The sequence below is a fragment of the Microcaecilia unicolor genome, chromosome 11 (assembly GCF_901765095.1).
Source record: "Microcaecilia unicolor chromosome 11, aMicUni1.1, whole genome shotgun sequence".
NCBI lineage: Eukaryota > Metazoa > Chordata > Amphibia > Gymnophiona > Siphonopidae > Microcaecilia > Microcaecilia unicolor.
This window is the reverse complement of record NC_044041.1, coordinates 44,158,911-44,176,533: the sequence shown is the minus strand read 5'-3', so window position 1 is coordinate 44,176,533 and position 17,623 is coordinate 44,158,911. Positions and strand designations below refer to the sequence as shown.

Here is a 17,623-nt window from a genome sequence, read left to right as displayed (position 1 = left end):
TTTTTTCCTTTTTTTTATCCAACTGTTCATTTAGTATTCATGTTCTATATCTATTACCAATTGTATATGTATTCTGAAATGACCTAAGTCATGACGGAAAATTGTAAGCCACATCGAGCCTGCAAATAGGTGGGAAAATGTGGGATACAAATGCAACGAATAAATAAATAAACATGGCCATGTCGGGACATTGTACAGAGTGGCACAAATAAAGCCTTTTTATCATATTAGACAGGGGTTCTAATTTGGACAGCAGTGAAGTAATGGTGCCTATCAGCTCCCAGGCAGTACAGACACTCTTCACGATTATGTTAAACCATTTAACCAGGCAGAAAAAGCTGAATATCGCCGGTTAGTGCTTATGGCCAGTTATATCACGTGATATAACTGGTTATCCACTAATATTCAGTGTATTGCCAGCTAAGTTCGGTGGCCAAATTAGGCTGCCAAAATAGCAGGACCATCTTTGGCTGGTTTCAACTTAACTGGCCAGCTCTTAATAACGACCTGGCAGGTTTAGTTGAAACCATCCAAAAATAAATCAGATATTCAATGCCAGTCACCAGAAATGGCCTGGCATTGAATATCTAGGCTTGCTGACCGTGAAGGCAGCCTAGCTACCTCCCCCAGTCTGAATATCAGCCCCGTTAAGTTCATTATTTTTACTTCATTTAGATCTATTAAATCTAAATCTAGGAACTGGTAGGAGAATATTCAGTGGCACAGCTGCTGTTTAGCTATAAAGTAGGTGCCACCATTTAGGCGTGAACTATGCGAGTAAATGACCAGAACATTGGCATATACACTCACACGTGTGTGTATATGCACAAAAAATGCCAATATTCAAGCTATGCACTATTCCAGTGGTTCCCAAACCTGGTCCTGGGGACACCCCAGCCAATCAGGTTTTCAAGCTATCCACAATGAATATTCATGAGAGAGATTTGCATGCGCTGCCTCCTCTGCTTGCAAATCTCTCTCATGAATATTCATTGTGGAATTCCTGAAAACCTGATTGGCCAGGGTGTCCCCAGGATCAGGTTTGGGAACCAATACGCTATTCTATAAAGAGGCACCTTAATGCAAGAGCAGGTAGTTTGCAGGTGGGCGTAGACGTGGGCGGAATCTAGGCAGAATGTGGGTGGAAATGCTAAGTTGCATATATTTGAGCAAGCTCGATGGCTGGCATATATGGTCATGCCTAAATTATTGGCATATGTGTTACCTAATACATTAACATTCTGCTTAGGTGCACAATCACAAAGTTGCCCTCTAAGTTTATAACCGATGAGCCCAATATTCAGAAAATGTTGAGCTCCTAAATTTATTCTCCTAAATTAGCCTCTTAAATTTGTGCCCTATATTCAGCTAGATTTAGGAGCATAACTTTTCAGCTGAAAATTCATCTTAATTTTAGGAGGTTATAAGTCGTGCTCATAAATTTAGACCTGCCATTCATTTGCATAGATTTATGAGCCTAATTTGAGTTTAGTGCTGAAAATCAGGATTGAGCTTGTAAATTCTATTCCCCTTACTAAATCTACCCCTGTTATCACCCATTTTCTATGCTCCTAAATTTAAGAACTTAGTGAAATTTTAATTAAAAAATTAGCCACTCAGCCCTAGTAAATTAACTCTCAAAGGCCCTACAAGCCAGTGGTGTACTTAGCTTGGTTGCCACTGGGGGGCGGAGCATCCCCTCCTCCAGGCACTTCCCGCCCTCCCTTTTTCAAGAAAGGGGGTGTGCTGAGCAGTCGTGAGGCTGTCGGGTCTGCTGGTCCCCTGCCCTGGAACAGGAAATTGACATCAGAGGAGGCAGGGGACCGCCAGAGCTGACAGCCACGCGACTGCTCATCATACCCCCTTGCTTCCTGCACCCAGGGTGGACAGCCCCCACTTCCTCGTCCTTGGTACGCCACTGCTAAGAGCATAAACCTTTTGAATATTGGACCCTATACAATTAAAGTTACATGCATTTTCAGCAAGTATACATCTAAATGCTGCATTGCAATTTATTTATTTATTTATTTATTTATTTTATTTGTACCCCGCGCTTTCCCACTCCTGGCAGGCTCAATGCGGCAGGCAATGGAGGGTTAAGTGACTTGCCCAGAGTCAATGTACATCAAACTTTCATTGGCCAGTTATGCTGTCCCCAAACTCAGCTTTCTAAGGGTCCCTGTTGTCGAGTAGGAGTGATGCCCACTCACTCCTGCTTCCGCAGCCCTGTGATCCAAAATGGCTGCTGTGATCCCTAACTGTATCTCGACTTATTACCATTAGGGACCAGGCTGCTTAAGAACGCCATTTTGTGTATTCAGAATGCTGTTGGCACACATTGCAACATTTCTTAGTCAGCCTGACCTCTAACCTTTTGAATACACATGTAATATTTGAAAGTGTAAGGCATTCTTAAAACTGGAACATTCCTAGGCATGCTTTGTTTTCTATATAGTCAACTTTATGCATTTTATGAACTCGTGTGCATGATTTCAGGTAGCTAAAATTTCAATACATATATATGGATGATTCATGCACTCCTTATTTATAAGTGTTCTACAGACTTCTGGAAATTTTCCTCTATATGCTTAAGCATCGCTGTGATACCTCTACCTTTATACTTCATCATACCTTTTATTAGGAGAAACAGGAACCCTCCAGCCTTTGATCTGACTGAGCTCTGTATCCGAGATCTCTATCTGTAAAGGAAGCCTTGGAGCCCAGACTGTCACCTCGAGCTGGGTGGTAAAATGCTGGTATGAGAAGTTCACGATGGTATCCACCTTGCTTTTCATTTCCTTGCCATTCACGAAGATTGAATCGCATTTGTCTGAAACCTTAAACAATTTTAGAGGGTTTATTATGTGAAACAGTGTTTTAAAAAAGCTCATGATGGATCAATTTTCAGCAGTGTCAATTTTCAGCCAAGCTCAGGGGCCCTTTTACTAAGGCGCATAGGCTCCTACGTGCGTCCAATGTGCGTCAATTTGGAACTACCACATGGCCTGGGTGGTAATTCCATTTTTTAGGTGCGTTGGTGCAAATGGCCGCAGCTAAATTTAAGCGCGACCTCTTCTGCGTAAGCATTAATTCTATAAACTATGCTGAATGTTAGGCATGGCTTATAGAATACCGCTTATGCGGGGAGGGGGGTTCAACGCAGATTTTTTTATGCACCATATATAGAACCTAGCCATATATGTGTAACTGGGAGCCCCACGCACACACACCTATATAATAGTGCTTAAGGCATGAACATAGTAATTATCTCTGCACTTATGCCAAAAGGGAATATGTACTCGTGCACACCTAGATATAGAATTACCCTTCACAATTAGGAATCCTTTGACTAAGCTGCAGTAGAAAGTGGCCTCAGATGCCCTTACTTGGGTTTTTCCCACAGTAAGGCCATTTGTAGCACAGCGCCTTTTAGCCTCAAACCTGATTACTTAGGGGACCTTTTACTAAGCCATGTAAGCATCTATGCGCGCACAACACGTGCCAATTCCGAGTTACTGCCCATCTACCGCGTGGCCCAGGTGGTAATTTCATTTTTGACGTGTGTCCACTACGCGTGCCAGAAAATAAAAATTATTTTCTGGCACGCGGCACTACTGGGCGGTCAAAAGAATTTGACATGCATAGACTATTACCGCCCAGTTAACACGTGAGACCTTATCGCTAAGTCAATGGGTGACGCTAAGGTCTCAGTCCCAAAATGGATGCATGTCAATTTTCCATTTTGCCGCGCATCCATTTTTGGTCAAAATTTTACAAAAGCCATTTTTATAGGTGTGCTGAAAAATGGATCTGCGCATGTCCAAAACACGTGCCTACACTATCGCAAGCCATTTTTCAGCGCACCTGGGTAACAGGACCCCCAAATTCTTCACCCCTTACACCAAGGCTTGCCTTGAAAAAGCAGAAGCGAAACACGTGTCAGTGTATTGCCGCATAGATCTATATCCGGGATTGGATATTAAGTCCCCTGAAACCACTGATTAACATACAGTGGTGGAAATAAGTATTTGATCCCTTGCTGATTTTGTAAGTTTGCCCACTGACAAAGACATGAGCAGCCCATAATTGAAGGGTAGGTTATTGGTAACAGTGAGAGATAGCACATCACAAATTAAATCCGGAAAATCACATTGTGGAAAGTATATGAATTTATTTGCATTCTGCAGAGGGAAATAAGTATTTGATCCCCCACCAACCAGTAAGAGATCTGGCCCCTACAGACCAGGTAGATGCTCCAAATCAACTCGTTACCTGCATGACAGACAGCTGTCGGCAATGGTCACCTGTATGAAAGACACCTGTCCACAGACTCAGTGAATCAGTCAGACTCTAACCTCTACAAAATGGCCAAGAGCAAGGAGCTGTCTAAGGATGTCAGGGACAAGATCATACACCTGCACAAGGCTGGAATGGGCTACAAAACCATCAGTAAGACGCTGGGCGAGAAGGAGACAACTGTTGGTGCCATAGTAAGAAAATGGAAGAAGTACAAAATGACTGTCAATCGACAAAGATCTGGGGCTCCACGCAAAATCTCACCTCGTGGGGTATCCTTGATCATGAGGAAGGTTAGAAATCAGCCTACAACTACAAGGGGGGAACTTGTCAATGATCTCAAGGCAGCTGGGACCACTGTCACCACGAAAACCATTGGTAACACATTACGACATAACGGATTGCAATCCTGCAGTGCCCGCAAGGTCCCCCTGCTCCGGAAGGCACATGTGACGGCCCGTCTGAAGTTTGCCAGTGAACACCTGGATGATGCCGAGAGTGATTGGGAGAAGGTGCTGTGGTCAGATGAGACAAAAATTGAGCTCTTTGGCATGAACTCAACTCGCCGTGTTTGGAGGAAGAGAAATGCTGCCTATGACCCAAAGAACACCGTCCCCACTGTCAAGCATGGAGGTGGAAATGTTATGTTTTGGGGGTGTTTCTCTGCTAAGGGCACAGGACTACTTCACCGCATCAATGGGAGAATGGATGGGGCCATGTACCGTACAATTCTGAGTGACAACCTCCTTCCCTCCGCCAGGGCCTTAAAAATGGGTCGTGGCTGGGTCTTCCAGCACGACAATGACCCAAAACATACAGCCAAGGCAACAAAGGAGTGGCTCAGGAAGAAGCACATTAGGGTCATGGAGTGGCCTAGCCAGTCACCAGACCTTAATCCCATTGAAAACTTATGGAGGGAGCTGAAGCTGCGAGTTGCCAAGCGACAGCCCAGAACTCTTAATGATTTAGAGATGATCTGCAAAGAGGAGTGGACCAAAATTCCTCCTGACATGTGTGCAAACCTCATCATCAACTACAGAAGACGTCTGACCGCTGTGCTTGCCAACAAGGGTTTTGCCACCAAGTATTAGGTCTTGTTTGCCAGAGGGATTAAATACTTATTTCCCTCTGCAGAATGCAAATAAATTCATATACTTTCCACAATGTGATTTTCCGGATTTAATTTGTGATGTGCTATCTCTCACTGTTACCAATAACCTACCCTTCAATTATGGGCTGCTCATGTCTTTGTCAGTGGGCAAACTTACAAAATCAGCAAGGGATCAAATACTTATTTCCACCACTGTAAGTACATATATCTTGCAATTTTAAGAATTTTAGATTGTTTTCAAGTATATTTCTTTAAAAAAAATAGACCGATGACGAGAAAAGTTGGAAATTACTTCTCACCACTATATGAGCAGCGGAGTACCGCCTCTGATGGTCCGAAGATACCTTCTTATGTGAATGATTTTCTGATTAAGTATAGCAGCAGTAGATCTGTATTGTGTGTATTCAGTATTATTACTTGCTGTTCAAAAATATATATTAAATTGTGGGCATTTTTTGACTACTTATACATGTGCTAATATTGCCCCCCCCCCCCCCAAAAAAATTGCACATGAGCACTTACCGACACCTATTTTGTAGACATTAAGGGCACATGGGCTAATCCTGAGCTAATTAGTTAGCATGTGGTAATGCAGCAGTGCTAACTGATCACTGTTCCCTCTATGCTGAGCGTGGGTCCTCCACCTACAGTCCTGCCAGTGGGGGATGCTGTTTCACTATCACATTTTTAATACTGAAGGACAGGCAAACTCTGCAGGACTCCAGGGAACCTTCTTGTCCCTAGCAATTGAAAACACAATATTGAAGTATCACCACCCAGGGCCGGTCTTAGCAAGTGCGGGGCCCTGTGCAGACCAATTTGATGGGACCCCACCCTAGCTCCAGGGCCGGCCACCCCTCCCTCCGAGGCCCCCCCTCCCTCCCTCCCAGCTCCAAGGCCCTCCTCCTTCCGAGGCCTCCCTCCTCCGAGCTCCAGTCCCCCTCCCTCTGAATTTTAAAAGTTACCTCGTCGGGTTACAGGCAGCGGCAGGTAGCAGCAGTGAAAAGCATGCGAGCTCGGCGCTTCAGGAGCCTTCCTTTCTCTCTCTCAGCTCAGGTCCCGCCCTCATTTCCTGTTTCCACGAGGGCGGGACCAGAGCTGAGAGAGGGAAGGGAAGGCTCCTGAAGCGCCGAGCGGCTCGCACACTTTTCACTGCTGCCGCCTGCCGCTGCCTGTAACCCAACGAGGTAACTTTTAAAATTCAGAGGGAGGGGGACTGGAACTCGGGTGGTTGGGGCGGAGGCGCGCCGCAAGGCCCTATGCGGTCGCCTCGCCCTAAGACCGGCCCTGTCACCACACACTGGCAGCAATGCAGTCAGAGGACTCCCGCTCAGCTTAGAGGGAACAGTGTAACTGATCAGCGCAGAAATGCCCAGTTGCTGCTCTCCAACATGCCCCTTCCGTGGAAAAGACACAAATATTTTTTTAGCGTGTGGTTTGTGTGTGCAAATTAGGAACTGAGTGCATCTGTCAGTAAGCCCTTTTAAGCTGCAGTACGCACACACTATCGCTTATCACAGCTAGTGAAAGGACCCCTTAGTAACATGAAGCACACCCCCAGATTTCAGGACAGAAATGATAGGTTCCTAAATGCAGGAGAAATTTTTAGCTGAAAAACTTAGGTGTCACAAAAATTGCCCGATAGGAGTGAAGCGTTTTTTAGAAAACTTTACCCCATAAGTTTCAGAGACCACATTAACGATAAGAATTATTCATTATTATAAACTGAGCTTTACAGTTACAAGGAGAACAACGAGTGATTGAAGAAATTAACATGTTGTAGCTGTTCCTTACTTTAGAGGAATTAAACCATAACAAAATAAAGCAGAGCTGTGCACATGGTGAGAATGCAGTCAGACAATGTTGTCGTAAATGCTGCTGGAGCATATCGATGACAAGTGATATCAGAATTAGCAATTATTTGCAAAGCACTCTCATATAAAGAGTCAATTATTCACTGTCAAAACCACTAAAATAGCTATTTCACCGAGATGTATATATTTCTTCTATATATCTGCTACACCAGAATATTTCAAAAGAAACATAACTAACAAAATGACATTTCAAATGAAAAACATTACCTTCTTGACTGTTTCTTTCTTAGACAAAAAAGCAAACAGAAACACTCCCCCCCCCCCCCAAACAAATGTCTGACAGTAAATTAGTACCCTTCTCACTCATTTGTTTGATACTTTTTTCAGTATTGACGTTCTTGTGCTCCTCTATGCCACAATATAAACGTTTGGGTGTTTCCAGTCATGCTAATTGAAGCATGTTTTCAGCAACTTCAGGAGGAAAATATTTCAGTTGATGATTATACTGTATATGAATAAATCTTCACAAGATCATTACTACACTGCTCGGCAACTGTGTCAATCACATATGCTGTACTTGCTCTACGCCGCCTTGGGTGAATCTCGTCATGAAGGTGGTTAATAAATCCCAGTAAATAAATAAATATGCTGGCCACTGTTGGAAGCAGGATACTGGGCTAGAGGGACCTCTGGTTTGCCCAAAATGGCAAATCATTACTACTACCACTACTACTATTTAGCATTTCTATAGCGTTACAAGGCGTACGCAGCGCTGCACAAACATAGAAGAAAGACAGTCCCTGCTCAAAGAGCTTACAATCTAATAGACAAAAAAATAAATAAAGTAAGCAAATCAAATCAATTAATGTGAACGGGAAGGAAGAGAGAAGGGTAGGTGGAGGCGAGTGGTTACAAGTGGTTACGAGTCAAAAGCAATGTTAAAGAGGTGGGCTTTCAGTCTAGATTTAAAGGTGGCCAAGGATGGGGCAAGACGTAGGGGCTCAGAAAGTTTATTCCAGGCGTAGGGTGCAGCGAGACAGAAGGCGCGAAGTCTGGAGTTGGCAGTAGTGGAGAAGGGAACAGATAAGATGGATTTATCCATGGAGCGGAGTGCACGGGAAGGGGTGTAGGGAAGGACGAGTGTGGAGAGATACTGGGGAGCAGCAGAGTGAGTACATTTATAGGTTAGTAGAAGAAGTTTGAACAGGATGCGAAAACGGATAGGGAGCCAGTGAAGGGTCTTGAGGAGAGGGGTAGTATGAGTAAAGCGACCCTGGCGGAAGATGAGACGGGCAGCAGAGTTTTGAACCGACTGGAGAGGGGAGAGCTGACTAAGTGGGAGGCCAGCAAGAAGCAGATTGCAGTAGTCTAAACGAGAGGTGACAAGGGTGTGGATGAGGGTTTTGGTAGAGTGCTCGGAGAGAAAGGGGCGGATTTTACGGATGTTGTAAAGAAAGAAACGACAGGTCTTGGCGACCTGCTGGATATGAGCAGAGAAGGAGAGAGAAGAGTCAAAGATGACCCCAAACATGTTCTTATTTTTATGGTTTATTTATTTGATATACTTCTATTTCATGCAAAGCACAGGAAAGCAGTTTACAATAAAAATCGTAAAAAAGGAAACTTAAAAGAAACTCTGGGCGACTTTTACTAAATATGCAAACAACCTAAAACCAGACACAGAGAAATCATACATTCTCCAACAGTCAGATCATGCAATCCTCAGTAATCAATCAGTCCATACGTATTTTAACAAACAGGGCGCACTGCCCGCCAGCATCTCCAGGCTTAAAAGAGAGTAATATTAAATGCAAGCTGAAATAAAGGAGTTTTCAAAGCTGACCTAAATTTTAGGAAAGACAGTTCTAAACGTAAAGGAGCAGGAAGCGCATTACAAGGGGAAGGGGAAGGACAATAAAAAGCACAATGTCTAGTGGAATCCAATCTAGCCATGAATACAGGTGGAATATGCAGGTACCGATCGTTAAGTGCTTCCTGAGGGGCCATTTAACTAAGGTGCACCAAAAGATTACCTGAGCTGGTGTAGGCGCATGTTTTGGATGCGCGCAAGTCCACTTTTCAGCGCACCTGGAAAAAAGGCTTTCTTTTTGTGGCCGAAAATGGAAGTGCGGCAAAATTAAAAAAGGGAAATGGGACTTGATATACTGCCTTTTGGAGGTTTTTTGCAACTACATTCAAAGTGGTTTACATATATTCAGGTACTTATTTTGTACCAGGGGCAATGGAGGGCTAAGTGACTTGCCCAAAGTCACAAGGAGCTGCAGTGGGAATTGAACTCAGTACTCTAGAATCAAAGTCCACTGCACTAACCACTAGGCTACTCCTCCACTAGCAACACTCCCTGTAGAAGCCTGCCCTTGCAGATCAGCAATGCGGCCTCACAGGCTTCTGTTTCTGTGAGTCTGACATCCTGCTGATCTGCAAGGACAGGCTTCTACATGGAATGTTGCTAGTGGAATAGCAACATTCCATGTAGAATCTCAAATAGGGAAAGGGAAATGGGACTTGATATACCGCCTTTCTGAGGTTTTTGCAACTACATTCAAAGTGGTTTACATATATTCAGGTACTTATTTTGTACCAGGGGCAATGGAGGGCTAAGTGACTTGCCCAGAGTCACAAGGAGCTGCAGTGGGAATCAAACTCAGTTCCCTAGGATCAAAGTCCACTGTACTAACCACTAGGCTACTCCTCAACTCCAGCCCATGTCCAGTTTCGGCCTGAGACCTTACTGCCACCCGTTGAGTTGGCGGTAAGGTCTCATGTGATAACTGGATGGTAAGCATCAGTGTGCATACACTGCCGCTTAGCACTGGGTAAGCGCCACATGATAGAAAACAAAAAATATTTTCTACCGCACATTTTGGACGCACGTCAAAAATGGAATTACCACCTGGGGCACGCGGTAGCCAGGCAGAAGTTCCAATTTGACACATGTTGGATGCACATAGGCCCTACGCACCTTTGTAAAAGGGCCCCACAGAGGCAGAAAGGAAATAGTTGTTGGTCAAATCTCTTTTGACCCACAAGACGACAAGAGGGCAATTTTTTAAAGCCATTTCTGCATGAAAATCAGGTTTGCACTTTGATATGCATATAAAGTTATAAAAGTACAGCCTGCATATGAGTTGAGGTGCTCCCGGGGCTGGGAAAGGCAACTGTTTGCATTTAAGGACTTTTGAAACTTCAAAATTTCACACCTATATGCGTAAATTAACCCAGAAAATTTGTGCATGCCAAAGAGCGACTGTAAATATAAGTACATAAATTCTCTGGGTTAATTTTAAGCAGAAGTATACACACGTTTGATTAGAAGACTTGTTGGCACCTGTACAGGGAAAAGTTTTTGAATATGATTTATGCATACACTCAATCATAAAATCACCCCCAAATGTTTGCACAAAACCAACACGTGGAACGCTGCCGGATTCTCCCACAGTCAAAACGTTTAGTGCTTTCAGATGAATTTTCGAAAGAGAAGGATGCCCATCTTCCGACACAAATCGGGAGATGGGCGTCCTTCTCTCAGGGTTGCCCAAATTGGCATAATGGAAAGCCGATTTTGGGCGTCCTCAACTGTTTTCCATCGCGGGGACAACCAAAATTCACTGGGGCGTGTCGGCACCGTATCGAAGGCGGGACTGGGGTGTGATTTAGAGATGGGCGTCCTCGGCCGATAATGGAAAAAAAGGGCGTCCCTGACGAGCATTTGGATGACTTTACTTGGTCCATTTTTTTTCCTGACCAAGCCTCGAAAAGGTTCCCGAACTGACCAGATGATCACTCGAGGGAATCGGGGATGACCTCCCTTTACTCCCCCAGTGGTCACTAACCCCCTCCCACCCCCAAAAAATTTTAAAAACCTTTTTTGCCAGCCTCAAATGTCATACCCAGCTCCATCACATCAGTATGCAGGTCCCTGGAGCAGTTTTTAGTGGGTGTAGTGCACTTCAGGCAGGTGGACCCAGGCCCACCCCCCCTACCTGTTACACTTGTGGTGGTAAATGTTGAGCCCTCCAAACCCCCCACAAACCCACTGCACCCACATGTAGGTGCCCCCCTTCACCCCTTAGGGCTATGGTAGTGGTGTACAGTTGTGGGGAGTGGGTTTTAGGGGGGTTTAGGGGGGGGGCTCCGCACCGAAGGTAAGGGCGCTATGCACCTGGGAGCAATTTGTGAAGTCCACTGCAGTGCCCCCTAGGGTGCCCAGTTGGTGTCCTGGCATGTCAGGGGGACCAGTGCACTATGAATGCTGGCTCCTCCCATGACCAAATAGCTTGGATTTGGTCGTTTTTGAGATGGGCGTCCTCGGTTTCCATTGTCGCCGAAAACCGGGGATGACCATCTCAAAAACGACCTAAGGACGACCTAAATTTCATGATTTGGGCATCCCCGACCATATTATCGAAATGAAAGATGGACGCCCATCTTGTTTCGATAATATGGGTTGCCCCGCCCCTTCACGGGGCCATCCTGCGAGGATGCCCTCATGACAACTTGGGTGCCCTGTTCGATTATGCCCCTCTTTGACATTTTGCACAGCAGATTAAACGCATCTTTACACACATACAGGACCATATTGTACCAACATATGCCACAAGTTCTTTGATCCCTGAAGCAGGCTCATACGCCGAAACACAGCCGTGTTAGGTTCTTGATGTGTTGGATTTGCTTACAGTATTTAAGGTCCTATAATGACTTTTTTGAATCCTCGGGGTTTTATTTTTGCCTCACTCCTTTTGTGTTGCTTTACACGCTCATGAGGTTTGGATGTTCTCCTTCTTTTGTCCTCTTTGCACAAAAACAAACAATGCTACAGCTAAATGCTACTGAAATAATTGGCAATCAATGAATAAGACTGAGTACTTCCTTAAAGAGGTTATTCTATAACCTGGTGCCTCAGATTAAGTACCACAATGAGGCAAGGTGAGTGTCAATTCCAGAACGACATTTAGGGGCCCTTTTACTAAGAGGCTGTTGTACAGCAACAGGTTTGCCGCACGCCAATCTGGAACTACGCAGGAGCTCCAAATATAACAAGGCGCTCTTTAAAGGAGTAATCATTCTATTTGGAATTGCCTTGCTTGGAAGCTTTGAGGTCTGTTGATTATTCTTTTTTTCACACTGTGAAAGAAATAACCCAAATTCTAACTGGGTTAAAAAACTGATGGTTTTAGATTTTTATAGCGCCAGAAGTTAACCGTTACCACCAGGTTAGCATGGGAGCCCTTACTGCCATCTCAATGGGTGTCAGTAAGGGCTTCCCACTGAAATGGCCAGACCTTTACCTGCTGCGGTAAAAGGGGACCTCAGCGCACATCAAAAACATACGCTGATGCTAACGCAGGCACCCTTTCATTGCAGCTTAGAAAAAGGACCCCTTAGGCATGCCTAAAGCATTATAGGATGATTCACCCAAGCGCCGTTCCTCTGCCGTTAAATACCACAGCACTGACGCACTACTTTATAGAATGGTATGTAGTGCATTTTGGCGCATATCTGCCAATTAGGGCGGCACTTTAAATACGCAAGGCACATGTAACTGCACATGCCCATTTCTAGAACTGCCTCCTTTATGTCTACGGTACAGTGAATGCAAGTCTCGTGATTGTGTTCTAAAGAAAATAGTTTGATCTTCTGGCAGAGTCCATCGTCACCCCGAGTCAACAGTGAGATCCCCCAAAAGGGCTTTTAGTGACACATACACCTTCATAGTAAGATGCTTCATTGTACTGTAGGAACAGCATTGGCATTACAATAGGCCATGGATGTTTTTCAAATGGTAGCTTCTTCTAGTCACTGGAAATGACATACCTACCCTAAATCAAAGACTGATCTACAACACGTACTCAAACAACATAAAACATACCTTATATTCTATGCAAGTATGTATATAAAGAAATGATCCTCCATAGCTTATGTACAAACTGGTTTGTCTGACACGTCTCCTAACATGAAAGGTCAAAAAGCTTCTCAAACTGGTATGCACAAGAAAACGACTCCTCTATGTATCCCCTCCTAATTAGAATGGATTTTATCTTTGACAGTATGCTATAGAAATATTCACTTGCTCCTGTGGTGTGAAATTCTTTCTCCCCAGAGGTGAAACTGAAAAGTACTATTAATAGAAAAAAAAATCTACTAGCAGAGACTTGTAAAAACATTTGTGGCTAAATTAGCCCCCCCCCCCCCCCCCATGTCTAAAGCTGTCCACACCATTGTCTTACCACCTTCTCTTGCACATCCCCATCACCATCTCTACTTCCCAAGCCTACTCCACCAGTCTTGTTCCCACCAGGTTCTCCGACCTGTCCTTATCACATCATTATTCCAAAGATCATCTCAACAATCTGCAGCCACAATCTCGTTCAACTTGTCCCCACCATGTGTTCTCTCCTCCTCCTTCCCACCCAGCAACCAATCATTGGCATGCTCTCTTCCTTTGAGCCCCTTTGTAATTATTAAGATGGACTTGGGACGTCCACTGCTTATTTCTAGGACAAGCAGCATAAAATCTGTTTCACTCATTTAGGATCTTGCCAGATACTTGTGAACTGAATTAGCCACTGTTGAAAACAGGATACTCCGCTTGCTGGACCTTTGGCCTTCCCCAGTATGGCAACGCTTATGTTCTTAATCTCTACAATATCTGTACAGCTGTGAAATCTGCAATTGTAAAAGGCTACGGTTGCCAAAACAGAGGCCACATCACCTTCCTACTATATTTTTTGAAGGGGTGAATAAACATGTGGATAAAGGTGAACCAGTTGATATTGTGCATCTGAATTTTTTTTTAATCATTTATAATTTTTCATTTTACAAGGGTCACTTGCAAACAGTAATACAGAGATGACTGTACATTAACACAATATTAGAGGAAAACAATCTCAACTAGATAAATGGATTATATACAATCTTTCTCTTTCTTAGACCACAAAATAAATAGGGAGAGTGAAACAAGACAGGAGATCAATTAAACAACAGTAAACAAAGAAAACGTGGTATTAACCTGATTATCCCCAGTTATTATTTATCTGAATCATTATTCCACATTGATCGTCTGGTTGGCTTCTTCAAACCCAAGACGGTGTATAGTCAATTAATTTCATTGGAAACATACTTATTGTCCAATATTAGTGGAAATAATACACCTGATTTCATTTTTTTCTCTTTTAAAACCAGAAATTATTTAACAATACAAACACTTGAATCTCTAATCCAATTCCCACTGATTAAGGTAATCCCAGTTTCACAGGCTTCACTCCTTTTGAATTAATATACTAAGAGGAATCATTTCAGAGGAAAAAACTTTAGGAGTCATACCCGGAAAACTGGGAAAACAACAACCTCGATATTAATCATCTGTAATAATATTCATTTTGTTCACATTTTTCTGGTCTATTATCATTTTCAAAATCTTAACCGTTTCCTACTCCTGTAGAACTTCATTTGCTGTATCAATTTTTCATTCTCAAAGGATTCGATTCGTGTATCTGAATTTTAAAAAGACATTTCACAAAGTACCTCATGAATGACTCCTGAGGAAATAAGACAATCATAGGATAGGACGTAATGTCCTATTGTGGATTAAGAGTTGGTTAAAAGGTAGAAAACAGAGAGTAGGGTTAAATGGTCAGTTTTCTCCATGGAGAATGGTAGATAAGGGGGTTCCCCAGGGGTCTGTCCTGGGACTGCTGCTTTTTAACATATTTATAAATGATCTAGAGATGGGAATTACTAGTGAGATAATTAAATATACTGATTACAAAAAGTTATTCAAAGTTGTTAGATCACAAGAGGATTGTGAAAAATTGTAAGAGGCCCTTGCAAGACTGGACATCCAAATGACAGATGACGTTTAATATGACCACAGCAAAGTGATGCATGTGGGAAAGAGGAACCCAAATTATAGCTATGTGATGCAAGGATCCACATTAGGAGTCACTGCCCAAGAAAAGGATCTAGGAGTCATTGTTGATGATACGTTAAAACTCTCTGTTCAGTGTGCAGTGGCGGCTAAGAAAGCAAATAGAATGTTAGGAATTATTAGAAAAAAAAAGGATGGAAAACAAAAATGAGAATGTTATAATGCCTTTGTATCACTCCATGTTGCAACTGCACCTAGAATAGGTCCCTATGAAGAAAGGCTAAAGCAACTAGGGCTCTTCAGTTTGGTGAAGAGGCAGCTAAGGAAAAATATGATAGAGGTCTACAAAATACTGAATGGAGTGGAACGGGTAGGTATGAATCACTTGTATACTCTTTCCAGGACTAGGGGGAACGCAATGAAGCTACTAAGTAGTAAATTTAAAACAAACTGGAGAAAATATTTCTTCACTCAATGTGTAATTATACTCTGGAATTTGTTGCCAAAAAATGTGATAAAAGCAGTTAGCTTAGCAGGGTTTTAAAAAGGTTTGGATACTTTCTTGAAAGAAAAGGCCATGAAACATTATTAAGATGGACTTGGAAAAAATCCACTGCTTATTTCTAGGATAAGCAGCATCTGTTTTACTCTTTTGGGATGTTTCCAGGTACTTGTGATCTGGATTGGCCACCATTGGAAACAGGATACTGGGCTTGATGGACCTTCGGCCAGTACGGCAATACTTATGTTCTGAGATTGTAGATTTTCCTAAATTCTAAGAATCTTTTCTATATGTGCTGACTTTCAATCCTTAATCCCATCTAGAAGTGCCCAGAAAAGCATGAGACAGACAGATGGAAATGTGTGAATTATATGTATGGATATGAACATTTGGGAAAGCAGGGTCGGTTCATAAGACTTCAAAGCTCATTTAATCAATTGTATATTCATGGTACCATTGTGCCTTCTCTCCCTTCCTGCCTGTCTTTTCAAAGCTGTCATATAAATCATGCTCAAAAAATATTCAATAGACTTTCCATATTTTTAAAAACTATATAATTCTACTTGTTAAAACATTTAGATCCTGTCGGTGCTATAAAATATTCACGGCTGTAATAAATTTAGAGAATGCCTTAGAAAATCGATAACATAATAGATAACTGTACATAAACACCAATGACCTGTTCAATCCTCATCTTCCTTGACCTATCCACTGCTCTCAATAGTATTATTCTTTCATACTGTGGACCTCACACCAGGTAGGGCTAGACAGGTGGTCCAGGCTTCCCTAGGTGATCAAGTGGCATGGGTGGCTTCTCTTTGGAAACTCAACCTCTCCAGAGATCTCATCCTTCTATGACTGGGGGGGGGGGGGGAATCTCAGTTCTCAAGGGCCACAACCCAGTTGTTTTTTAAGGTTTCCCCAATGAATATGCATCCTCACCTTAGAGTGAAATTCTCTATCCTGTTATGATCAATATTAATCCTATAACTACTAATAACAGCGCAACAAATTTATAAATGCAACTAATATAATCAAAATATTTTATTATAATTTTATACACTTTGATTCACAATGCCCTATCCAAGATTCCATTCATACCAACCACTCACACAATCATACTTCAAAATATAGCACTGTTGAATGATGTTTTTTGCTTTTCCTTTTGGAGAGATGCACAGACTTTTTGAAAGTGGACAGTTACTACTACTACTACTTAACATTTCTAAAGCGCTACTAAGGTTACGCAGCGCTGTACAATTTAACATAGAGGGACAGTCCCTGCTCAAGGAGCTTACAATCTAAAAGACAAGTGAACAGTCAATCCGAAAGGGGCAGTCAAATTGGGGCAGTCTGGATTACTGAACGGTAAGAGTTAGGTGCCGAACGCAGCATTGAAGAGGTGGGCTTTAAGCAAAGACTTGAAGATGGGCAGGGAGGGGGCTTGGCGTAAGGGCTCAGGAAGGTTGTTCCAAGCATGGGGTGAGGCGAGGCAGAATGAGCGGAGCCTGGAATTGGCGGTGATGGAGAAGGGTACTGAGAGGAGGGATTTGTCCTGTGAACGGAGGTTTCGGGTGGGAACGTAAGGGGAGATGAGGGTAGAAAGGTAGTGAGGGGCAGCAGACTGAGTGCATTTGTAGGTAAGAAGGAGACACTTGAATTGAATGCGGTATCTGATTGGAAGCCAGTGAAGTGATCTGAGGAGAGGGGTGATATGAGTATATCGGTTCTGGCGGAATATAAGACATGCAGCAGAGTTCTGAACAGATTGAAGGGGTGATAGATGGCTAAGTGGGAGGCCGGTGAGGAGTAAGTTGCAGTAGTCAAGGCGAGAGGTAATGAGAGCGTGGACGAGAATTCGGGTGGTGTGTTCAGAGAGGAAAGGGCGAATTTTGCTGATGTTAAAGAGGAAGAAGCGACAGGTCTTGGCTATCTGCTGGATATGCGCAGAGAAGGAGAGGGAGGAGTCAAAGATGACTCCGAGGTTGCGGGCAGATGAGACGGGGAGGATG

General features: G+C 43.3%; 1 protein-coding gene across 1 annotated transcript in view; it reads right to left on the bottom strand.

Annotated features, from left to right (window-relative positions):
- TMEM132B (transmembrane protein 132B) overlaps positions 1-17,623 on the bottom strand; it is a 495,209-nt gene that overhangs the window by 24,725 nt on the left and 452,861 nt on the right. Inside the window, exon 6 of the mRNA XM_030218391.1 lies at positions 2,632-2,837. Coding sequence (XP_030074251.1) covers positions 2,632-2,837 — 206 coding nt within the window. The remainder of the gene's footprint in view (positions 1-2,631; positions 2,838-17,623) is intronic.